Source organism: Panthera onca, chromosome F1 (assembly GCF_046562875.1).
Source record: "Panthera onca isolate mPanOnc1 chromosome F1, mPanOnc1 haplotype 2, whole genome shotgun sequence".
NCBI classification, from domain to species: domain Eukaryota; kingdom Metazoa; phylum Chordata; class Mammalia; order Carnivora; family Felidae; genus Panthera; species Panthera onca.
In genome coordinates, this window is record NC_138355.1 from 33366795 (window position 1) to 33393524 (window position 26730).

General features: G+C 37.3%; 1 protein-coding gene across 2 annotated transcripts in view; it reads right to left on the reverse strand.

Annotated features, from left to right (window-relative positions):
• FLVCR1 (FLVCR choline and heme transporter 1) overlaps positions 1-26730 on the reverse strand; it is a 37295-nt gene that overhangs the window by 9253 nt on the left and 1312 nt on the right. The window contains exons 2-5 of one of the 2 annotated variants that reach the window (XM_060643858.3): positions 21821-21965; positions 16081-16221; positions 7744-7811; positions 6138-6241 (exon numbers count right to left, since the gene is read on the reverse strand). In XM_060643858.3, coding sequence (XP_060499841.1) covers positions 6138-6241; positions 7744-7811; positions 16081-16221; positions 21821-21965 — 458 coding nt within the window. The remainder of the gene's footprint in view (positions 1-6137; positions 6242-7743; positions 7812-16080; positions 16222-21820; positions 21966-26730) is intronic. The other variant, XM_060643859.3, reaches the window with a different exon arrangement.

Genomic DNA, 26730 nt, shown 5'->3' on the forward strand with positions numbered 1-26730 from the left:
AAAAAAAAAAAAAAAAGGCCATAAATAGAAGTAAGATAACTATGAAAGGAAAAAATTTCATTAGCAAAGGCAAACATATAGTAAAGGAAGAAGATCAATCACTTATAAAGCTACTATAAAGATTAAAAGACAAAAGTAGCAAAATCAATTATATCTACAAAATTAGCTGAAGGATAAAAATTAAAAGATGCAAATATAACATCATATACCTAAAAAGTGGAGGGGGGAGTAAAAAAATAGTGCTTTCAAAATGCATTTCAACTTAAGCAACCATCAACTTCAAATAGGCTGCTATATACATGGGATGTTATATATGAATCTCATGGTAACAAACCCAAAACCTAGAATAGATACACAAAAAATAAAGAGAAAGAAATCCAAGCATAACACTAAAGAAAGTCATCAAATCACAAAGGAAGAGAGCAAGAAAGGAACAGAGAAGAACTACAAAAACAATCATAAAACAATTAAAATGGCAGTAAGTATATATACATCAATAATTACTTTAAATATTTTTTTTTGGGAGGGGGGCGCCTGGGTGGCTCAGTTGGTTAAGCATCTGACTTCAGCACAGGTTGTGATCTCACAGCTTGTGAGGTCAAGCTCTGCACTGGGCTCTGTGCTGACAGCTCAGAGCCTGGAGCCTGCCTCAGATTCTGTTTCCTCTTCTCTCTCTGCCCCTCCCCTGCTTGTGCTCTGTCTCTCTCAAAAAATAAGTAAACATTTAAAAAAAGGTCTAAAAATATCTTTTTTTTTAATGTTTTATTTTATTCTTGAGAGCCAGAGATGGAACATGAGTGGGGGAGGGGCAGAGAGAGACAGAGAGACACAGAATCTGAAATAGGCTCCAGGCTCTGAGCTGTCAGCACACAGAGCCCGACATGGGGCTCAAACCCACAAACTGTGAGATCACAACCTGAGCTGAAGCTGAACACTTAACTGACTGAGCCCCCTAGACACCCCGCATCAATAATTACTTTAAATGTAAATGGACTAACTGCTCCAATCAAAAGACATAAGGTGACAGAATGGATGAAAACAACAAGACCCATCTATATGCTGCCACCAAGAGATTCATTTCAGACCTAATGACACATACAGATGTGAAGGGATGGAAAAAGACATTTCATGCAAATGGAAGCAAAAAAAAAAAAAATGCTGGGGTAGCAATATTTAGGTTAGGCAAAATACTTTACTTAAAAAAAATTTTTTTTAACATTTATTGTTTTTTGTGTGTGGTTTTTTTTGTTTTTGTTTTTGTTTTTAACGTTTATTTATTTTTGACACAGAGAGAGACAGAGCATGAACGGGGGCGGGGCAGAGAGACAGGGAGACACAGAATGGGAAGCAGGCTCCAGGCTCTGAGCCATCAGCCCAGAGCCCGAGGCAGGGCTCGAACTCACGGACTGCGAGATCGTGACCTGAGCTGAAGTCGGATGCTTAACTGACTGAGCCACCCAGGCACCCCTAACATTTATTGTTGAGGGAGAGAGAGAGAGAGAGAGACAGAGCATGAGTGAGGGGGGGCAGAGAGAGAAGAAGACACAGAATCTGAAGCAGGCTCCAGGCTCTGAGCTGTCAGCACAGAGCCTGATGCAGGGATTGGATTTGCAAACCGTGAGATCATGACCTGAGCCAAAGTCGGATGCTTAACTGACTGAGCCACCCAGGCGACCCTAGACAAAATACTTCAAAACAAAGATTATAAAAGGAGACAAACAAGGGCATTGCATAATGATAAAGGAATCAATCCAACAAAAAGGTATAATAATTGTAAATAACTATGCACTCAACATAGAAGTCCTAATTATATAAAGCAAATATTAACAAACATAAAGGGAGAAATTGAGTAATACAGTAACAGTAGGGGACTTTAACACGCCCCCCCCCCATACTTACATTAATGGATAAATCACTCAAACAGAAAATAAGTAAACAGTGGCTTTGAACGATCCATTAAAACCAGATAAACTGAACATACATACAAAGCATGCCATCTAAAAACAGTAGAATACACATTCTTTTCAAGTGCACATGGAAAATTCTCTAAGATATATCACATGTTAGGCCACGAAACAAGTCTCAATCAATTCAAGAAGACTGAAATCATATCAAGTATCTTTTTGACCACAATGGTATGAAACCAGAAATCAAGAATAAATTTAAAAATTATAATGATGCCTGGGTGGCTCAGTCATTTAAGCGTCCGACTTTGGCTCAGGTCGTGATCTCACGGTTCGTGAATTCAAGCACCACATCAGGCTCTCTGCTATCAGCACAGAATCTGCTTCGGATCCTCTGTTTCTCCCTCTCTGCTCCTACCCTGCTTGCTCATGCGCTCTCTCTCTCTCTCTCTCTCTCTCTCTCTCTCAAAAGTAAACATTTTTAAAAAATACAAGAAGAAACTGGAAAAAACACAAACACATGGAAGTTAAGCAATATGCTACCAAATAACCAAAGGGACAATGAAGAAATCAAAGAGAAAATTAACATACCTGGAAACAAATGAAAATGGAAACACAGTAGCTCACAATTTTTGGGACAAAGCAAAAGCAGTTCTAAAAGGGAAGTTTATAGTGATACAGGCCTTCAAAAAGCAAGAAAAATCTCAAATAAATGATCTAAACTTATACCTAAAGGAACTAGAATAAGAACAAAGAAAGTCCAAAGTCAGTTGAAGGAAAGAAATAATAAAGAACAGAGCATAAATAAATGACATAGAGACTATAAAAGATTATGACACTAAGAGCCAGTTCTTTGAAAAGTAAGCAAAATTTACATACCTTTAGCCATGCTCATCAAGAAAAAAGAGGAGACCCAAATAAATAAAGTCAGAAATGAAAGAAATTACAACTGACACCAGAGGAATACAAAGGATTATAAGAGAATACCATGAAAAATTGTATGCCAAAAAATTGGACAACTCAGAAGAAATGGATAAATTCCTAGAAACATGTAATTTTCTAAGACTGATTCAGGAAGAAGTAGAAAAATCTAAAGACTGGTTGTTAGTAACAAAAATGAATCACTAATCAAAAACCTCCCAAGGGCAAAAGTCTAGAACCAGATGAATTCACAGGTGAATTCTACCAAACATTTAAAGAGCTAATATCTATACTTCTCAAACTATTCCAAAAAATATAATAAGAAGGAACATTTCCAAATTCATTTTATGAGGCCAGCATTACAATGCTACTGAAACCAGACAAAGACCTTACAAAAAAGAAAATTACAGACTAATATCCCTGATGAACATAGCTGCAATCCTCAACAAAAATATTAGCAAACTGAATTCAACAATACATTAAAAGGATCAGGTAGGATTTTTTCCAGGGATGCAAGGATGATTCAATAGCTGCAAATAAATCAATGTGATGCACCACATTAACAAAATCAACAATAAAAATCATATGATCAACTCAACAGATGCAGAAAAAGCATTTGACAAAGTTCAACATTCATTCATGATAAAAGCTTTCAACAAAGTAGGTTTAGAGAGAACATACTTCAACTTAATAAAGCCCATATGTGACAAAAATACAGTTAACATCATAATGATAAAAAGCTGAAAACTTTTCTTTAGATGAGGAACAAGACAAGGATGGCCATTCTCACCTCCTTTATTCAACATAGTACTGGAAGTCTTAGTCACAACAATCAGACAAGAAAAAGAAATAAAAGGCATCCAAATTGGTAAGAAAGAAGTAAAACTGTCCCTATTTGCAGATGATATGATAATATATATGCCTAAAGACTCCACCAAAAACTATTAGAACAAATGAATGAATTCAGTAAAGTTGCAGGATATGAAATTAATATACAGACTCTGTTGTGTTCTTATACAATAATAACAAAGTACCACGAAAAGAAATTGAGGAAACAATCCCATTCACAACTGTATTAAAAAGAAAATGAAACTACAAAAACCCCAAATAGCCAAAGCAACCTTGAGAAAGAATAAAACTGAAAGTATCATAATCCCATATTTCAAATTATACTACAAATTTATAATAATCAGAACGGTATGGTACCGGCCCAAAAATAGACACAAAGACCAATAAAACAGAATAGAGAGTCAGAAATAAACCCACGCTTACACAGTGAATTAATCTATAAGAAAGGAGGCAAGAAACATAGTCTCTTCAGTAACTGGGTGCTGGGAAAACTGGACACCCACATGCAAAAGAATGAAACTAGAAAAGTTCCTCACACCATACACAAACATAAAATCAAAATGAATTAAAGACCTAAATGTAAGACCTGAAGTCATAAAACTCCTAAAAGAAGACACATAGTAACCTCTTAGACATTCTCCTTAGCAATATTTTTCTGTATTTGTTTCCTCAGACAAAGGAAACAAAAGCAAAAATAAACTATTAGAACTATATCAAACTAAAAAGCTCTTCTATAGCAAATGAAACTAATCAAGAAAAGGAAAAGGCAACTTACTGAATGGGGGAGAGATTTGCAAATGATATATACAATAAAGGATTAATATCCAAAATTATATAAAGAACTAATACAACTCAACACCAAAAAACCAAATAATTCAATTGAAAATTGAGGACCAGAATAGACATTTTCCCAAAGGCATATAGATGGCCAGCAGACACACAAAAAGATGCTCAACATCACTAATCATCAATGAAATGCAAATCAAAACCATAATGAAATGTCACCACATACTTTTCAGAACGGCTAGTATCACAAACACAAGAAATAACAAGTGTTGGTGAGGATGTGGAGAAAAGGGAATCCTTGTGCACTGTTGGTAAATGTAGCTTGATGCAGCCACCATGGAAAACAGTATGGAAGTTCCTCAAAAAATTAAAAATTGAAATACTACATGATCCAGTAATTCTACTTCTGGGCTTTCCCCCAGGAAAATAAAAACACTAATTCAAAAAGATATGTGCATTCCTCTTGGGATGAGCATTGGGTGTTGTATGTAAGCAGTGAATCATGGGAATCTACCCCCAAAACCAAGAGCACAGTGTATACACTGTATGTTACCTAACTTGACAATAAATTATGTTTGAAAAAATAATAATAAAAGCTAGAAAATGAGAAAAAAAAAGATATGTGCACTCCTATGTTTACTGCAGCATTATTTATAACAGCCAAGATATTGAAGCAACCTAAGTGTCCACTGATAGATGAATGAATAAAGAATATGTATGTACTTACATACATAAATGAATAAAGAATACACACACATACAATGGAACATTAGCTGTAAAAAAAGAATGAAATCTTGTCATTTGCGACAACATGGATGGACCTTGAAGGCATTATGCTAAGTGAAATAAGTCAGACGGGAATACAGAAATACCATATGATTTCACTTACATGTGGAATCTAAAAAACAAAATGAATGAACAAACAAACAGAAACAGACTCATAAATACAGAGAACAAACTGGTGATTGTAGGAGTAGGGGGGTGTGGGCAAAAGAGGTGAAGGAATCAAGAGATACAACCTCCAGTAATAAAATAAATAGGCCATGGGAATGGAAAGTAGAGAATAGGGAATATAGTCAATAATATAAGAACTTTGTATAGTGACAGATGATAACTACATTTATCATGGGGAGCATTTAGTAATGAAAATAATTGTTCCCCTATGTTTACTGCAGCATTATTTACAATAGCCAAACTATGGAAGCAGCCCAAGTCCATCGATAGATGAATGGGTAAAGTATATACACACAATGGCATATTATTCAGCCATAAAAATATGAATGAACTCTTGGCATTTGCCACGACATGGATGGAGCTAGAGAGTATAATGCTAAGTGAAATCAGTCAGTCAGAGAAAGACTAATACCATATGATTTCACTCATATGTGGAATGTAAGAAAGAAACCAAACAAAGGAAAAAAAAGAGTGAGAGAGAGAGACAAACCAAGAAACAGACTCTTCAGTATAGAGAACAAACTGATGGTTACCAGAGGGGAGGTAGATAGATAGATAGATAGATAGACTTCACTTAGAAGAGAAGGGAATCTAAGAACGTCTAAAATCCAAGTCTTTCAGTAATAATAACACTTCTTAAATTTCTGAAAATAAAAATCACAGCCTCCATTAAACCCAAAATACCTTAGGTTGTACACCGTACATTTATCTACCATCACTTACTTGTATATTTTGGTATAATCAAGCCAAAAGCCACAAAGAATAGAGCCCACCATTCCAGCCACTACCAATGTTAGCCCAATCTTTCCAGCATTCACTTCTTCTCCCTTAAAAAAATTTTCATAAGAAGTTAATCAGATACTTCTTGAATGGATCAAGAAAATGTGGTATATATATATACACAATGGAATACTACTCAGCAATCAAAAAGAACATCTTGTCATTTGCAACAGTGTGGATGGAACTAGAATGTATTATGCTAGGCAAAATAAATCAGAGAAAAAGAAATATCATGATTTCACTTATATGTAGAATTTAAGAAACAAAACAGATGATGAACATAGGGGAAGGGAAGGAAAAATAAGGTAAAATGGAAAGGGAGGCAAACCATAAGAGACTCTTAAATACAGAAAACAAATTGAGGGTCGCTGGAGGGCTGATAGGCATTAGTGAGGGCACTTGTTGGGATGAGCACTGGGTGTTACATGTGAGTGATGAATCATGGGATTCTGCTCCTGAAACCAATACTACATTGTATGTTAATTTGAATTTAAATAAATTAATTAAAAAACAAAAATCAAAAGAAGTTAATCAGATACTTCTAATTCAAATAGATCTTTCACATCCCCATACATTCCACAGTCAATGGAAATAATCAGATAAAATTAAGCATAGAATATAGTGGGAAATTTAGTATATCTGTTAGGTGAGTGGGTTAGGGGGCAGGTAACGAACATGGGAAGGGCATTCTATTTTCAAACCAGAAAAAAAGAAAACCTAAAATGTGGGAGAAATCAAAAGAAATTTTTCTCATTCCTCCATGGTTAGAAAATGCAATGATCTTTGTTAGAATTCACAGAAGTCTGAGGAGATTAATCTGTTTTTATATATTACAACTGCTTTCTCCTTTCAAAAGGAAAGAGAGGTCACAGCTTGATATTTACTTCTTTATATTTGGATTGGTTTCCTTTAAAATTGTCTCTTTGTCTTTTCCCATATAACCAGTCACATTTTTTAAAAAAAGTATTGAGTGCCTGGGTGTCTCAGTTGGTTAAACATCTGACTTCAGCTCAGGTCATGATCTCGCGATCAGCGGGTTTGAGCCCCACGTCGAGCTCGGTGCTGACAGCTCAGAGCCTGGAGCCTACATTAGATTCTGTGTCTCCCTCTCTCTCTGCCCCTCCCCCACTCATTCTCTCTCTCTCTCTCTCTCTCTCTCTCTCTCTCTCTCAAAAATAAACAAACATTAAATTAAAAAAAAAAGTATCAAAAAAAGACTTAGGTATTATCACTGTAATAATAACCTCTGCTTTCCATTTTGTGTGCTTTATAAATTAGATTAAATGTATTCTCAATTAAAACAAATATAAATCTCTTAAAAGCAATAAGGTCATAAACCTTTTTTTTTTCAAGATTTTATTTTTGAGTAATCTCTATACCCTATGTGGGGCTCGAACCTACATCCCCGAGATGAAGAGTCGCACACTCCATTGAATGAGCCAGCCGGTTACCCTATAAATCTTTAATCTTATGATCATACTAACAGGAATCACACTGCTTAAGAAACATTCTTGGCCAGGCATGTGACACGGCACAGACAGACACTTACCTTGTAATATGTCAATATCATTTGATTCAATAATGTTGAGACTGAATAAAATGCTCCAGTTATGATACCTACAATAACAAACAGAAAATTGTAAATGCACCACTTACTAGCTCATAATGTGATATGAGCACTCTGGGGCAATTGTGAAAATAGCATGTATTTCCTAGACAGCTGACAGAAAACTAAAATCTCTTGCCATTCCCTTTCAGGATATGGAGTGATCAATTTAATACCTAAACTTACTAGAGATTACAATAGTAAAATTCTGTCATTACATCATTTATTATTACTGAGACTCAGATATGCCAACCATAAATAATGTCTCCATGCATAACACTGTATATAGCTATCAAGCACTGAACAGATTGCTTATTGAGCACCTACGGTGTACTCGAGCTAATGAATGTTCAAACAGAAGACAGAACCCCTACTTCAGAGATGTCACCCCTGCATCAAAGACTTCAAGGCAATTAGTAAAATAATATTAATTACAGAATATGTAAAAAGGGAAAAATAAAAACAGCTGGTTATCAGAAAGCACATGGCTACGTTTGAATCTTGAGGATTCCTGGCATATCTTGCATGACTTTAGGTAAGCCTCTCAACCTAGCAAGACTTAGGTTAATTCTTTCTTTCTCTTTATTATTAAATATTTCAAGCATAGAAAATAGTGCAGATAGTAATTTAGCAAATGCCCTTACTCATCACCCAGCTTCATAAACCCTTAACATTTTGCCATTTTTGCTTTAGATTAACTTTTTAGATCTTCTCTAATCCTGTTCTTCTCTCTTATTCTTTCTCAGAAGTAACTCCTTTCCTGATGTCAGCGCTTATCGTTTTAGATATTATATGTGTATCATCTGCAGCTTGCTCTTATCACTCAATATTATGATTTTGAGATTTACCTGAGGCAATACTTTAAATTCTGGTTCATTAGTTTTCTCTACTATTTAATAGTCCATTGTGTGAAAAATACTGCAATTTAATGATCTCTTGTAAAGTCAATAGACACTTAAGGCTTTTCCCTATTTTTCGCTATTTAAAATAATATTGCAATGAATATTATGTTTTTGTTATTACATATAAGGATTTCTCTAAGTCTATATCTAGGAGCAGAATGTCTATTTTCTGGATAGAGCGAAATTGCTCTTTCAAACAGTTTTATCAGTTTATACTACTCGCAGAGTTCCTTTACTCCATATTCTTGCCATATTTGTTTTCTCTAGATTAAAAAATATTTATTTTTTTGCCAACTTGAATACATGTAATATTATTTCTTACTCTGTCTTGATTTGCATTGCTTTGATAAGTAATAAGGTTTAGCATCATACATGAGTAATACACAAACACATAAAGGCCTTCTGGTTCCCTTAAATTGTTTGTTCTCTTCTCACTGAGTGGTATGAGCTATTTTTACATTGTAGGTGTTAATCCTTTGTTGGTTATATGCACCACAGACACTTTCTCATGCTTTATGTCTTGTCTTTTCACTTTTTATGGTGTCTTTTCATTTCATTGTATTTTTTCCTACTGTTTACTTATTTCTGAGAGAGAGAGAGAGAGAGAGAGTGTGTGTGTGAGCAGGGGAGATGCAGAGAGAGAGAGGGAGACACAGAATCTGAAGCAGGCTCCAAACTCTGAGCTGTCAGCACAGAGCCCGACGCGGGGCTTGAACTCATGAACTGCAAGATTGTGACCTGAGCTGAAGTCAGATGCTCAACAGACTGAGCCACCCAGGGCCCCCCGTGATATCTTTTTAGAAAAGACCATTATCTTAATGTAATCATACTTATCAATCTTTTTCTTTAGGGTTTATGTTTTATTATTTTTTAAGATTTTATTTTATTACAATTTTTTTTAATTTTAATTTTTTATTTTTGCGAGAGAGAGCATTGTGTGAGTGGGGAAGGGGCAGAGAGAGAGGAAGACACAGAATCCAAAACAGGCTCCAGGCTCTAAGCTGTCAGCACAGAGCCCGACGTGGGGCTCGAACCCATGAACCATGAGATCATGACCTGAACCGAAGTCGAATAGTTAACCGACTCAGCCACCCAGGTGCCCCATTTATTTTTTTTATTTTAGAGAGACAGGGAGTCTAAGTGGGGGAGAGGGGCAGAAGGAGAGAAAGAGAGAGAGAGAGAGAGAGAGAGAGAGAGAGAGAGAGAGAGAGAGAGAGAGAATCTTAAGCAGGCTCCATGCTCAGTGCAGAGCTCAACATGCAGCTTGATCCCACGACCCTAGAATCATGACCTGAGCCGACGTCAAGAGTTGGATGCTCAACTGACTGAGCCACCCTGATGCCCCAAGATTTTATTTTTAAGCACTCTTTATACCCAATGTGGGACTTGATACTCACAACCTCGAGATCAAAAGCTGCATGTTCTGCGAGCCAGCCAGGTGCCCTTGTGTTTTTTACATGAGAAATTCTTTCTAAGAATACTAAAGCCAGTTTCTAAAACATGTGCTTCTAAAACTTTAAAGTTCTAATTTTTACCCTTTCGTCTTTAATCCACTGTGATTCATTTTTTGTTCATGGTATGACATAGAGAGCTAATTTGACTTTATTGCTCAATTATCCCAGGACAATTGGCTGTATAGTTTCTCTTGTACCAAACATCTAGTTTTCATATATGCACCTTCTAGTCATTGGAGATGACTGCAAATACAGCAGTCCTCTCTTGTGTGCAGGGGGTATGTTCCAAGTCCCCCGGTGGATGCCTGGAACTGCAGAGGGCACCAACCCTATGCATACTGTTTTTCCTATACATACATACACACCTATATTAAAGTTTAATTTATACATTGGCAGAGTAAGAGATTAACAACAGTACCTAATAAAAGAACAGAACAATTATAACAATATACAGTAATAGAAGCTATGTGAATGTGGTCTCTCTCAATATCTTATTGTACTGTTTTCGTCTTACTGTGGATTAAAGACAAAGTGCCTATGTGATGAGATGAAGTGAGGTGAATGACACGGTGTGACTGAGTGTCAGGCTACCGCTGAGCTTCTGTGGACAGGCCCGAAGGAGTTACCCCTGCTTCCTGACTGCGGTTGATCGCGGGTAACTGAAACCACAGAAGAGGTAACTAGGCACAAGGGAGGATCACTGTAGAGTGGTTTTTTTCCTTCCAGGTACCTAGTGCCATGGCCATATGACTTTAAATGTGAGCAAAAGTGACGTTACCCATTTGCTGCCCTAGTAATCACAACAGCCTGTGCCAAGATGTCATCCTGGATCCCTGAGTTAACTGACGAGCAGAGCCTTGCTGCCGATTCACAATGGACATGTAGTATTGGCAATAAATACATTTTTGATGTGTTAGGCCACTGAGGTTTTTTTGGCAGAATTTCATTGCTACAATACAACCTAGCCTGCAAACAGACACAGGGGTAGATCGCTGGGATCTCTACTCTGTTGCGGTAACCTAATGGTCTGTCCTTTGATTTTACATGGCATCTTTTTTTTTTTTTTTTTAATTTTTTTTCAACGTTTATTTATTTTTGAGACAGAGAGAGACAGAGCATGAACGGGGGAGGGTCAGAGAGAGGGAGACACAGAATCTGAAACAGGCTCCAGGCTCTGAGCTGTCAGCACAGAGCCCGATGCGGGGCTCGAACTCACGGACCGTGAGATCGTGACCTGAGCCGAAGTCGGCCGCTTAACCGACTGAGCCACCCAGGCACCCCTACATGGCATCTTAATAATCATTGTTTTATATATCCTGATATAAGAATGCGCCCTCAACTTGGTCTTCAACAAAATTATCTTTGCTCTTGGCCCTTACTTCTCTCACAGGAATTTTAGAAGTAGTCAAGTTCCATTACAAACCCTGTGTATACAGAAGATTGCAAAAGGAGACCTATAGCTATCTAAAGATCATATCAAAAAACCCTGAGTAACTGGCCTGTGTTGCTCATGTCCCATTGAGTTCAGGAATATATAGGGACCCAGCTAGGTTAGCCTGGAGAGGCCAAGGAAAACAAAGAAGGTCTGTGCTCTGGCCTGGGGGTCCTCTACTGCGCTGTATCCTATGGGATCTTGAATCTATTCCAGACCGGAGTAAGGAGAGCAAGAGTCTGGATAAGAATTATAATAGCAAGAGATAGTGTTATCTGAGCCTAGAATATATTATTTTTCTGAGTTTCAGATAGCAAGTAGCAATAGTTGGCATAGTAAGGGATACAATTTTTCTCCAAATAGCCCTACCTCAAAAACAATGTTAGCTTGGACTATTTGGTTCCTAAGTTTTGGATATTGTATATAATCCTGAAAACCTATCTCAGGAGTATAGTCCCTATCCAGACCATCCCATGTGCAACTCTGCTCCAACTTTCAATATATAATACTAGACATTGAGGGAGACAGGTGCACTGCTAAAAGGTGGGATGTGACTCACTCATTCAAAATTATGATCCCTAACTCTTACTCCTCTGGTGAAGACTATGAGGTCAAGAAAGTTTTCCAACTGTCCTGGGGATTATTATTAAACTCTCCACGGTTTTTCCCAACCCCTTCTTTCTAATTCCTTCAACAAGAAAATTCTGTTTAGTGTCCTAATTAGTGCCTGTATCTGGCTTTTCTGTCAATCCAAATCTGCAACTGTCATTTATTAATACAGTGGTTCTGTAACGTTAACTGCCATCACTATAGTCTCAAGTCTTCTATAAACATAGCTCTCCATTTAATTGAGGTCTTCTCTTGTCTTTTAATGTGTTCTAATTTTCTAATTTACAAAGTTCTTTTGTTGGATTTTTTTCCTAGACATCTTATAGTGTTGGCTGCTGTTATAAAAATATCTTTTTATAGGAATACAATTCTTATCAGGGTGCCTTGGTGACGCATTCATTTAAGCATCTGATTCCTGATTTGGGCTCAGGTCATGATCTCATGGTTCATGGAATAGAGCCCTAGGTTGGGCTCCGCCCTGAGTGTGGAGCCTGCTTGGGATTCTCTCCCTCCCTCTCTCTCTGCCCCTCTACCCACCAAAATAAAGAAATAAACATCTTTTTAAAAAGGAATACAATTCCTATAAATACATAGGAATGTAGTTGATATTTTCACATTGTCAGATTATCTACTAATCTTGCTGAACTCATTCTTATTAGTTTTAATAGTTATCTGTAGGTTCTCTTGCATTATTTTTATAGATCAGGGGGTCAGTAAACATTCTCTGCAAAGGGCCAGACAGTAAATATCTTTAGCTTTGCAGGTGCTGGGGTCTCTGATGCAACTACTCAGTGCTACCCTTGCAGCTCAAAAGCAGCAATAGACAATATGTAAACAAACAAAACTTTATTTATAAAAACAGGCAACAGAGTTGACTCATAGGCCATAGTTTGATGACTTTTGATAATCAACATAGTTGATTATAGTGTATATAATCATATTATCTATGAATAATAGCAACTTTCTTCTTTTCAACTCATCTACTTTTAAATTTTGTGTTAGTGAGCCAGCCAGAACTTCCATCTGGATAATGAATAAAAGCGATGACACAGACATCCTTGTTTTAAAGCATAGTGCTGCTCCTAAGGTTCTGCCTTTAGAATGATGTCTAGTAGAGAGTTTTTGTAGGTAAACTTTATCAGATTCATAAAGTTCATTTTTCTTTGCAGTTTGCTAAGTCTTTAATCAATGGGTATTGAATTCTATCAAATGCTTTTCCTTCAGCTATTGGGCAAATTTTCCTCTTTGATCTTTTACTGCAATAAATTATATTCATGAATTTCTAGTGTTAAATCAGTTTAGTACAACATCATTTCTTAAACCAAACTCGGCCAGGATGTATTGTCATTTTTATAAATTGCTAACGTAGCTTAGCTAATATTTTATTTTGCATTTTTACATTTTTTTCATAAGTGAAATTGACCTATAATTCTTTTCTTGCACTGTTCCTGTCTGATTTTGGTATCAAGGTTATACCAGCCTCACAAGGAAGCAGATGATACCAGTGATTGTCTCCAGGGAGGGGAACTCCCTGGAAACAGAGAGGTAACCTGGGGACAGAGATGGGGGAAGACTGGTTTTTCATTGTACACCCTTTGTACCTTGTGAATTTTATACTGTGTGCACTATGCATCCTTTGTAACCTACTAAATTTTGTACAAATAAATAAAATTTAGAATTAAGAAAAGAGAACTCTGATCCTTTATAAAATAGGTATAATATTTCTATCTCAAAAAAGTTAGATAAAATAATATATAGGGAAGTCCTTTATAAATTTCAAAAAAAAATAAAAAATTTTCACCTTATCACTTATGTATAATCAAGGAAGTACTAAATGATGTGTTACAAAAGAAATGACTCTTAAACTGTTGTTCGCTTTTTAGATGTTTATATTATGTCCCCAGTTGGATTCTAATTTCTTCAGGGAAGAAATCACATACTATGCTTCTTTTTAGCCCACACAGTATCTAGAGCACTACTCTACAGTCATTGTTGATAATTACTGATGGAATAAACAAATAAATGAATGAGTAACAAAATGAACAATAAGTGAGGCAAACATTAAGTTTGCTCTTGTAGGATCACTTAGTGGAAAAAAGGAGCACATTTCAGGTAAAAGGAGTAATGGCACAAAATTACAGAGACTAGTATTAACAGTGTATATGCACGTGGAGGCATGTTTGTGTATGTGTGTGTCTGTGACAAGGGGTTGGTTATAAATGGACTGAAAGAAAGTTTTGTCTTGGGAAACAGTGAGAGACAAAAGAAGGTAGGAATCTTTCTTCCTTAAGTGATAGGCTACAATACAGAGAAAGACAGATGCCATATGTTTTCACTCTTATGTGGATCCTGAGAAACTTAACAGAAACCCATGGGGGAGGGGAAGGAAAAAAAAAAAAAAGAGGTTAGAGTTGGGAGAGAGCCAAAGCATAAGAGACTCTTAAAAGAACAAACTGAGGGTTGATGGGGGGTGGGAGGGAGGGGAAGGTAGGTGATGGGCATTGAAGAGGGCATCTTTTGGGATGAGCACTGGGTGTTGTATGGAAACCAATTTGACAATCAATTTCATACATTAAAAAAAAAAAATGATAGGCTACAGAAACGAATTTGTTCTTATAGATAAAAATGACCCACTGTATTTACTCTACTTCCCAGTTATGTGTTTTAGGGTTAAGCTAACCAACAGAAGTAACCAGCAAAATTAAGAAAAGGAACTATGACATGCTAAAGTATTAATGATGATATGACATAACATCTGGGGATCTGCTTAAAAAATATTCCAGGAAAAAAGTAGAGGAAAGAAATAAAGCAAGAATGGTGAAATGCTGATCATTGAAGCTGGGTGATGATGGGTACACAGGGACTCACCATACTAAACGCTCTACTTTGGTGTTGAACAATTTGTACTAAAAAAAAAGAAAAAAAGATGAAGTAATCCTGGTAAAAGGGTGAGTGTTTAGATGAGGGCATAATTTTTAACCACTTGTAAAACAGTTATGTACTAGGGTGTGCACTCCCAAAAAGATGTAAAAAAGAGAACAGCAGTGAGTGACTTCTGAAGACAAGACAGAAATAAGGGGTGTTGGCAGTTGATACAAACAGAGTTAACATGAAAAACAAAGAACAGGGGCACCTGGGTGGCTCGGTCAGTTAAGTGTCCCACTTTGGCTCAGGTCATGATCTCACGGCTCCTGAGTTCGAGCCCCGCGTCGGGCTCTGTGCTGACAGCTCAGAGCCTGGAGCCTGCTTCGGATTCTGTGTCTCTCTCTCTCTCCCTCTCTCTCTGTCCCTCCCCCACTCACTCTCTGTCTCTCTCTCCTTCAAAAATAAACATTAAAAAAATGTTTTTAAGAAAAACAAAGAATGAACTGTCAGCAAACTCTGAAGGGAGGCAAATATGTTGGTGCCTGCAGTCAAGGCCACAGTGTCAGAGGAGTATCTGTCAGCTGTCCTGAAATATCTAGAAAGGTGAGAATTCTTTTTCAAGTTAGAACTGGCTAAGGTGATCGCATTAGTGTCTAGTCCTGACTGGGTAGGTCCAAACAGACGCCAGTTTGCACAGGGTCAGAGAAGGGAGCTGTTGGTGACATTTCCCATAAGCTTACGGTAATTTATAAAGGACTTAAAATACTCTGTGAAAACTCAAAAAGGTTGACAGAATTTGTCTATTTGAGATCTATTACTTGTTTTTGTTTTAAAAACGTGTAAGAAAATCCATCCTGAAGTTTTCACTTTTAGTTCAAAATTTATGACTGTGCCGTCATTATTTTTACAGTTAACAAACCTAGCTCATTAAAGCTCAAACCACTAGATCAAGTGAAAATAATCTACAGTGCTCAAAGGTTTACAGAGACGTCGCAGAAAATAAAAGAAAACCACTTACCATAAGTGATCAATAGAAGGACAAAGGGAACGTTTCTAAATAGGTTCCTTATTGATTTCTTATAGGAGTACTCAGCAGGGGGGCTGTTTTGAAGAGCTGCTTGAGCCTGACTTGGTGGATACTGAGGCTTTTCTTTGAATGCTGGAAACAGACATGAAAAGGAAATTAAATACACGTGTTTAGTGAGTGGACTAAATCGGTTTAAATTTAAAGAGGTAGTGAGAGTCTTACAGTGAGGCTTTCAGTTTCATTGATTTTTAAGTGAGGCACGTCCTCCTGGTCCCCCGAAACTGACTACAACTCAGAGATTTGGCCAGTTCACATGACTTAACTGCAAAACCATCAATAACACGCCACAACCTTGCCCACTGATTATTCCATTTTCAGTTAAGCAAGATTAATTTTTATTATAGTAGGTAGTCAACAATTCCATTTCTAAATTTAGTTCAATTTGTAATTGGAGGTAACATCAGAAATAAGCAAACCAATGTGTTTATTGAACTTTTTTTTTTTTTAACATTTATTTATTTTTGAGACAGAGAGAGATAGAGCCTGAACGGGGGAGGGGCAGAGAGAGAGGGAGACAGAATCTGAAGCAGGCTCCAGGCTCTGAGCTGTCAGCACAGAGCCCGACGCGGGGCTCAAACTCACGGACCGCAGGATCGTGACCTGAGTCGAAGTCGGCCGCTTAACCGACTGAGCCACCCAGGTACCCCTGTTATTGAACTCTTAGAAGATTATCTTGAGTTAGTTAACTATTTCCTTTTAAGTTTTGATATGAAATTTATCAACTGATCTAATTACACCTCTAGAATTGAAACAGGTCCAGGTGGATTCATGGCAGCAGAGCTCACCAAAACATCAGTTAATTATGATATACTGAAAACTTATCAAACTAAAACAGACTTCTATTTTTACAGGTGTCACAACTAATTCAAGAGGAGACATACTCATGAATATTCACTGGTTAATATGCTTACATCGGAGGACTGGACTGGTAGACATAAAATGTTTAAATTGTTGCAATCCCTCCTCTTCCGTTCACCCTATCTGCTCCTTGCACTGTGGAGGGCGTCTGTTGTCCTTTCCTGAAAGTCTCTTTGTGTCCTAGTTAAGATAGGAGATATCTCTTTTCATTAATATTGGTAATACACAACTCACACAGTTGTAAAACAAAGCTTCAGAATGTAAAAACCATGCTTACAAGGAGTCATGGGGATTGAGTGAGTCTTAAGCCTCTTACTTTTTTATTTACTCTGGTAAAGTAAGTATAAAAGGCTCAGCTTTGAACTCCAATTCAAAATGAAAACAATTCTTATTAATCTTCAACGCTACTAAATTTATTTCCTGAATACACGTGTTATCGTTTAGTTTCAGGTAATTAACTGCCCTGTTGGATAAAATCAGGCCTGTATTAGCTACACAATATACTAAAGTCAGGTTTAATTCTATACGAAGAAAGGGAAACAGAGGAACAGAAAACAGGGTCTCTGCCCCTGTTCACTTGGCAGTGATTCTCTCAAATGATGAAATATGGCTTTTCTTTCTCCCTTGAAAACTAAAAAGCAATAGTCTTCTACTTTCTTCTCCCACCAAAAGCGTGAGCCAATAAAATGATTAACTATCGGGGCACCTGGCTGGCTCAGTTGGTAGAACATGCGACTCTTGATCTTAGGGTCGTGAGTTCAAGCCCCACACTGGGCACAGAGCTTACAAAATAATAATAATAATTAATAATAATAATAAATAATAGTGATAGTAATAAACTATTAAAGCAGTTATTTTCCAAAGTAGCCAAAGGATTTGGGGGGCACCACAGTCAAACTTTTTCTCCCATGATGAATAAGCATATCTATTGTGTTTAGGAGTACTTCTACTTTTTGGAATTAGGTAACATTACCTTTTGATTTCATTATTTGTCCTTGTTTGATTCAAGCAGACATTACACATATTAACTTATTATAAGACATGTAAAGGTTTGAATACTGGCTCTGCCTCATATTTTGTAGAACTCTGAAGAAGTCAATTCCTATCTCTCAACTATAGATTTCTCATTCATAAAATGGAAATAACAACAAGCTGTTATGAGGATTATGTGACATTTGCAAACTAATTTTGTAATTATTGAATGCCACACAAAATACATCGTCTTTTTGAGGAATATTTATTTTTAAGAAGTCAGAGACTTTATCTCAGGGCTTGAAATTCTCATAGCCTGGGTGAAACATATTTCTGTTAAAAGTTTACAATAGCAGCCTATATATAAATATCCTGAACATAAGAATCAAAAGTAAAATTACGCAAACATGTTCTTTATTCATGTGTTTAAGTGCCGTAACATTAAATATGCTGATTGCCATTACTTTTGGTTTCTCTCATTCACTCATGTTAGTGAATCAGGATGGTAAGCATTTTAACATGCACACTTGAGTGAAGTGATATAGTTTACTGCTGTGCTGCACAAGAACAGCTTTCAAATACAACAGCATCACCACTTATACAAGAGCAATTTGAAGTGGAGCAAAAACAAAACTAAATAAAAATTAAAATGACCTATTTTTATACATAACATTTTAAATATGGACTTAGGGTACCTGGGTGCAAATTTCACCTTCAGTATTTACTGTGACCATGGATAGGTTAAATTCACTTACGTTCTGTGCCTCACTTTCCTCATCTATAAAATGGGAATGATAATACTACCGTCCTCATACGGCTGTGAAGACTGAAGGATACAGCATGTAACGTGCCTTTAAACATGTTCAGTACTTACCAAACAACCACGTGTCAGAGGGTATAATCATGTGGGGTGTGAAGAATGAGGTATTAGTGTGCAATTCAGTGGAAGGCTTGGGTTAATTCCTAGAAATGCTAGACGGATTACATTCACATGTAAGTTCCATGAGGGAAGAAGGCAGGAGGGTTACATGGCATGAAGCCTCAAGATAGCATTTTTGAAAGACTGCTGAATACCAATTTAGTATATGACACGTTGCTGAAAAGCATCAGCAAAGCCAAATTACTTTGCCAGATTTGGTTGGGCTTCCAAAGTATTTATGGGTAGAATTTCGAGGGAAGTAGGACTGTCCCTTAGTGATTAAGGACATTTGAGTAGGGATTTTAAAAATAGCCCATATCTCCCTCAATCACAAATATTTGGGAATAAGAAAAACAAGTACATTTTTTGTTTAAATATCACAATTTCAACCTGAGACTTTCAGGTCACAACTGTAAATTATCTTGCTTTTATACTATGCTTGGCATCATAACATTAAGATTACAGGTCACCAAGCAAAATTTGACAGTGAGTCCTTTTTTCCCTGCTCCATTTCCACTGTCTATTCAGACCATGAGTACATAAATAAGCAATAATGTACATGAATAGGTCTCTTAATTTCTCAAATAACACAGGGTGCTATGTCAACGGTCACACCTATTATTATTGCCTTTTTGTCCCCTTCCTTGACAAATAGGTATCTTATCTTTGTAGCATCTCATATAGATATGCTTAAACATATATGCGTCATACACATAATTTCATATGTATAGATATCACATATAGAACCTGTTCTCTCACTTCTTCCGAAGAGACAAGCAACTGAAGACAATAGAAAAAGGAAAACCAGAACTGATGTGAAGATAACACAAGCAATCAAAGGAAAGAGGGTTTTACATTTTTAATAATCCCTAGTGCTAACAGAGGATCTATTTATGCACAATGTATATAAACTACATTTCATTTAGCAAATCAAATACAGCTACCAGAAAAGTAGACTTAAGAGTTTGCTTTTAAAAAATAAACAGTTAACCCCGAACAATGTGGGGGTTTGGGGCACCAATCCCCTACACAGTTGAAAATTCATGAATGACTTCTGACTCCCCCCAAACTTAATAACTAATAGCCTACTGTTGACCAGAGAACAAGTAGGGGAGAGGGGCAGAGGGAGAGAGAGAGTTCCAAGAAGGCTCCATGCTCAGTGCAGAGCCCGATGTAAGGCTCCATCGCACGACCACGAGATCATGACCTGAGCCAACATCAAGAGCTGGACGCTCAACCAGCTGAGCCACCCAGGCACCCCTGGTATTCTTAAAATAAAGCAAGCTAGAGAAAAGAAAATGTTACTAAGAAAATCATAAGGAAGAAAAAATACATTTACAGGACTGTAAAAAACCCATGTATAAGTGGGCCTGTGAAGTTCAAACCCATGTTGTTGGAGGGCCAACTGTAGATTTTGTTTATATCTTTGTTAAATTGCTAAAATAGTACAGGGATAATTTGTCCTTTTTCAGTAGTCTGTACAGGCAAATGTGTCACTCCCTAATTGAAACATAAAAACCAACCGTAAGTAGGTGGGACGTGTCAGCATACTTTATATGCTACCAAGAGAGTATTTTGTTCATTATCTTTGGGAGATTAAATATATGGGCAGTTCACCTATAGAGGCAGTCTCTATCAAAACTGTCTTCAGCCTACATTTCTTTGAAAACTAAAGATTTCATATCTGGAGATCACAAAATTTGAATTTTTCATTACTATTATAGCCGTGGTAAAAATTAATCTATAAATTTTTAAACTCCAGCTATAATGCAACTTGATGTAAATGTTAATGACTAAAAGATGGCCTTTTTACTTTAAAGTTGCTTTCTTCTTCAAATCAATTTAAGACATACTGAGTCTTAAACAATACTGAGTGCCCAAAGGGCAATATTATAGTTATATTAGCAAACATATTACTTAAAAAACCTATCCTTTTGCCTGAAATCAAAATTGTTTCCCATTAAAAATAAACTTTAGGAGCACCTGGGTGGCTCAGCCAGTTAAGCATTGACTCTTGATTTCGGCTCAGGTCATGATCCAAGGGTCGTGGGATCAAGCCCCGCATTGGGCTCCATGCTGAGTGTGGAGCCTGCTTGGGATTCTCTCTCCCTCTCTCTCTCTCTCTCTCTCTCCTTCTCTCTCTCTCTCTCTCTCTCTCTCTCTGCCCCTCCCCTGCTCATTCTCTTTCCCTCTCTCTCTCTAAAAAATATTAAATTAAAATTTAAAAGTTTAATTAAAAAAAAAAAAATAAATTTTAAAAAGCAGACCTTCCCAAACCTTCTTCCAAACTGCTGATGGCTGCTTGCAGCTGATTTTGACTGACTGCTTCAAGAGACAGGCCCAGACGAGAGGACTCAGTGACGACTGGAGGCAGCAGGGCTTTGCTGGAGTGGCCTAACAAGCAGACAGTTGCCGGTCTGAGATTCTGCTGAACAGCTTGCTGCTGCCCAGGATCGTGCACCGGTCAACATTTTCAGATCCAGTTAATTGTTAAAATGGGGATCCTTGGAGGGATTTATTGTTAAAAAAAAAAAAAAGTTGTAGCCTATTTGCGTCATTTAAAGCATGAGAAGAACTTGTTCCTGGCTATGTTAGCATAAGATGCAGAACACGTAGAGGAGTATGCAAAGAGGAGGCAGCTAATATGTTTGCAACAACAGTCATCAGGGAAGAAAAGTTAGTAGGGAGGTAAATTAGATGAATTAGTGTTCAAACCTTTACAATATTTAAATAGATGTAGCCGACCATAACATATCCCTAGGGTTGTAGCATTCGTTATCTGAACAAGGGCAACAGCAAGAATGAAACAAGCAAATGGCACTGGAGATATTAGCATAAAAATGTTGAGGGTTAGCTATTTTTATTTTCATGTGTTTGTCATGCATTTATCTATTTAAGCAATAGGGGAAAAAATTCACTCACCAATTACTGTTAAAAAACATAAAAACGTGGCAACAGATGATGTTCCATAAAACATGGTGCTGATATTACAGGCCAGAAGATCTGTGTTATTCTGCGTGTTGGGCACTAAAACTGGTGGCAGCAAAAAGCCAATGGCAGCTCCAAGCTGTAAAATAAATAACCCTGTTAATAGCCATTAGTATAAGAGAAAAAAAGGACAAACTGGCAATTATTACAACATAGAGAAGACACCCAGTATTTGAGGTGTAAGGTGTAAACCCTAAAGCACCATGTTCTAATGTTAAAGGGTAAGTGCTGACAAATGTCTTTCCTATTCAACAAACTCCTACTATCTGAATGAGTCTGCTGTAAAGATGTATAAGGTACAGTCCTTACCCGTTAGATGCTTACAATCAAAAAGGGGAATAAGAATATGCAACATAAGGCTGAGAAAAGATGATGTATAGAATAGGACAAAATATTTGCAAATTGTATACCTAAGAAGGGTCTACTATCCAGAATACATAGAGAACTCTCACAACTCGACAACAAAAAGACAGATAACCAATTCAAAAATGGGCAAAGGACTTGAATACACATTTTTCCAAAGAAGATCTATATAAATGTTCAAAACATGGGAAGAAAAATGTTCAACGTAAGTTAATTAGTAGGCAAATGCAAATCAACACCATAACAAGATACCATTTCTTACCCACAAGGATGGCTGTAATAAACAAACAAACAAAAAATTGGAAAATAACAAACATTGGCAAGACATGGAAAAATTACAACCCTTGTACACTGTTAGTAGGATTGTAAAATAGTGCCGCCAGTGTGGAAAAAACTGAAAACAGGTATTCAAACAAATATCAAATATTATACATGAATATTCATAGCACCCTACTGCAATAGTCAGAAGGTGGAAACAACCCATATGTCTATCAGCAGATGAATGGATAAACAAAATGTGGTATGTCCATACAGTGAAAGATTATTTGGCCATAAAAAGAATGAAGTACTAATATATGCTACAATATGGATGAACTTTGAAAACATCCTAAGTGAAAGAAGCCAGAAATAAAAGGTCACATATTGTATGATTCCATTTACATGCTATGTCTAGGACAGGTGAATCTATAGAGAGAAAAAGCAAATTAGTGGTTACCAGGGGAAAGAAGCAGCAGGGAGGGAGGAGTGACTGCTAAGTGGGTATTGGGTCTTCTTTGAGGGGAGATAAAAATGTTTTGGAACTAGAGGGAGGTGATGGTTATACAACACTAGGAATGTACTAAATACCATTGAGCTATAATTTAAGATGGTTAATTTTATGTAATGTGAATTTCACTTCAGTAAGAAAAACGTAAGGTTGAATATGATAATCACAATGAAACAAATAAAATCAAAGTATTAAGGGAGCTCAATAGAGAAAGATAGATTCTTTCAGGGATGAAGGTGAGGAGGAAGGGCCAAAGACAGGTTTCCAAAAGGCACCTGAGGCAGACACTAATAGTCACCAAATACTTCATTTGCTCCCTTACAAAAAGCTCGATAGAGACATTAAACAATTACAATAGAATGTGGTAAGTACAGTGATGGAGAGGTGGAGGGTGCTAAACCTGGATGATCATGTGATCTATCATCTGAAAAAGGAGACTATTCAGAGTGAAAGGGACTACATGAGTAATTAGCCTAATGAACAACTGTATACCTGGACCATCCCAGGCAAACTGGGGTATACAGTTTGGGTATACAAGCTGGGGTATACACTCTAGCTAAGACACTACTTTGAAGGAGCACCTTGTATATACTTAGGGTTCAGGAAAGATTTCTGCAGGAGCTAAGATCTGAAGAAGAAATTGGATTAGCCAAGTGAAACCGGAGTGTTCCCAGCCAAGGGGCCATCATGTACAGAGGAAGGAAAAGACCATGACCTTGTGAGAGGCTGCAAGTTGTGGACAATTCCCCTCAGAGCAGTGACGGAATGTGGATGTGAGGAATGGTGGGTGTGCAGAGGCGAAGCAGAGGAGCTGGCAGGAGGCAGATCCGGAGGGTCTCACATTGTCACATTACAGAGCTTGAATTTTATCCTAAAGGCAAAGGAAGCCACTGCAGAGGGCAAGGGAGTACCCTGAACAGATGTGCACGTTATGAAGACCACAGGGGATAAATGTGCAGAGTAGCAGGAAAAGAGCAAGGGTTGCAGATAGGAAAATCAGTCAGCAAGCTCTAGGTAAGGGCTGCAGGTGGCCAAAGCTAAGACAGTAGCAGTAGAAGGGAAGAGAAATGAACTAAAAGACAAGGTAAATTTTGATGGGTGGAATCATATGGAAATATTCGGCCCCACAGTATCTATATGAGTCTGAAGCTCATTCATTTATTCAACAAAATTTTATAGAAAATCGACAATGTGCCAGGAACTGCATTAAAGGCTGGAGATACAACTGTATGCGTTCAGACCACACGCCTATTTTCATGACACTTAGAATCTAATGGCGGGTTTGGGAAATGAATAATAACAATGAATACATAAACATATAAATATATCAGATGTGATAAGCGCTATATGGAGACAGTATAATGATGTAATGAGTGACTGGGCAACTCTAAAGGGGATCTTCAAGAAACGCCACTAAATGATATTTAAAATGAATTTAAACTGAAAGTTAAGTGAGAGTAAGGATGTAATAATGTGACCCTAAGAGGAAGAACATTCCAGGCAGAGAGAATGTTTCTGCAAAGGCCCTTACACAAAATCCAAAATTAGTGTTGTTTAAGGAACAGAAGAAGACATTTTCGAGTAGAGTTTAGATTTTAGGTATTATGGGAAATCACTGGCAAGTTCAAAGCAGAGCAATGACAGGATCTGATCTATGTTCTTTTTTTTTAATTTTTTTTTTTTTTAACATTTATTCATCTTTGAGAGACAGAGAGAGACAGAGCACGAGAGGGGTTGGAGCACAGAGAGAGAGGGAGACACAGAATCCGAAGCAGGCTCCAGACTCTGAGGTATCAGCACAGAGCCAGGTGTGGGGCTTGAACCTACAAACCACAAGATCATGACCTGAGCCAAAGTCAGATGCCCAACCGACTGAGCCGCCCAGGCACCCCTGATCTATGTTTTAAAAAGGGTCTCTTGGGGTGCCTGGGGGGCTTGGTCGGTTAAGTGTCCGACTCCTGTTTTTGGCTCAGGTCATGATCTCCCGGTTTGTGAGTTCAAGCCCCACATCGGGCTCTGTGCTGACAGTGTGGAGCCTGCTTGGGATTCTTGCTCTCTCCCTCTCTCTCTGCCCCCACTCTCAAAAATAAATAAATAAACTTAATTTTTTTTTTAAATAAAAATACAAAATAAAAAGAGTCTCTCAAGGGGCACCTTGGACTAGTTTAAGCATCCGATTTTGGCTCAGGTCATGATCTCACAGCTCATGAGTTCAAGCCCTGCATCGGGCTTTGTGCCAACAGCTCAGAGCCTGGAGCATGCTTAGGATTCTGTGTCTCCCTCTCTCTCTCCGCCCCTCCCCTACTTGTGCTCTCTCTCTCAAAAATAAATAAATAAGGATTTTTTTTTTTTGAAGGGTCTCTCAGGTTACAGACCTGGCAGTAGAGATGGGAGAATGAAAAGTTAGGATGCTGGAATCAGATGGACTTAGGTATAAATGCTGCCACCGATTAGCTGTGTGACTTTTGGAAAATAATTTTACCCCTTCAAGTCTCAGTTTCTTTATCTATAAAATGGTGAGACTAATGGTTCCTACCTTAACATTATTAAATTCAAGGACACAATGCATGTAAAATACTTAGCATGGTGCCAGGTTCTTATTCAATAATGTTGAATATTATTATGAATGATCACTCCACAATTTAGGCTGAAGATGGGGGCCATGAGCAAGTTCACAGCTTCTAGAGCCACAGGAGGGACGAGAACACCTTCCTTATAGGAAGAAGGCAGAGGTGTGCTAAATGTTAGAGGGAAAATCTGCCTATGGGAAAACATTTCCATTTATTGTTTATAAACAGATAATCCATAGATATGGAGTTAATATTTCTGTCATGCTCAATGAAGTATTAATATTGAATATAATTTTGTAAATGAAAAATACTTTAAGAAAACAGTTCCTATCTAAACACATGAAAGCAATCAACTAAAATATCAGTTATATAAATTATTTTGAATACACAACAACTACAGTTCAAGCTACCCTTTCTTCTGTACTTTTAGACAAAGAAAATAAAGAAAAAGTAGGAAGCATGTAGAGCTAGTCTTTTTATAGATTTTTAGCTAAATCTTACTGCGTGAAGTTCTTGGTTTACAGACTTTTAACTACGTTCTACTCAAGCTGAATGAACACTCAATACAATGTACAGAAAGTATCACAGAACTCCACTTGCAAAATGTATTAACAATAAAAGAAACAGTCTTCAACTACAACACACACACACACACACACACACACACACCATTCCACTTAGTAATGCTACTGGAATGCTGCTGGAATTTGAACCTATTGTGTTAGAAGGACTAGGAAGCACTTTAAGGAACAATTGACAAAATAAGCCACCCTTTTACAACGGGTTCCATGATCTGTGATCTGTCTTGCATTTTCTTACTGTTAACAATCGCTAAGTGGATTCAGGAATGTTGTGAGGTCTTTACCACCAGAACATTTATTTAGCTGTCATTTATAAGTGTCATGTGCCAGGCACTCTGCTGACTGCTAATATATAAAATTAAACAGGAGGGGCGCCTGGCTGGCTTTGTGGGAAGAGCATGCAACTCTCGATCTCGGAGTCATGAGTTCCGGCCCCCGTTGGGTGTAGAGATTACTAAAAAAGATAAATAAACTTTTAAAATGAATGAATGAATGAATGAATGAATGAAAATAAAACAGGAGCTGCTCACTCAAAATGAGAACAAACTTCCCAGAATCCAACAC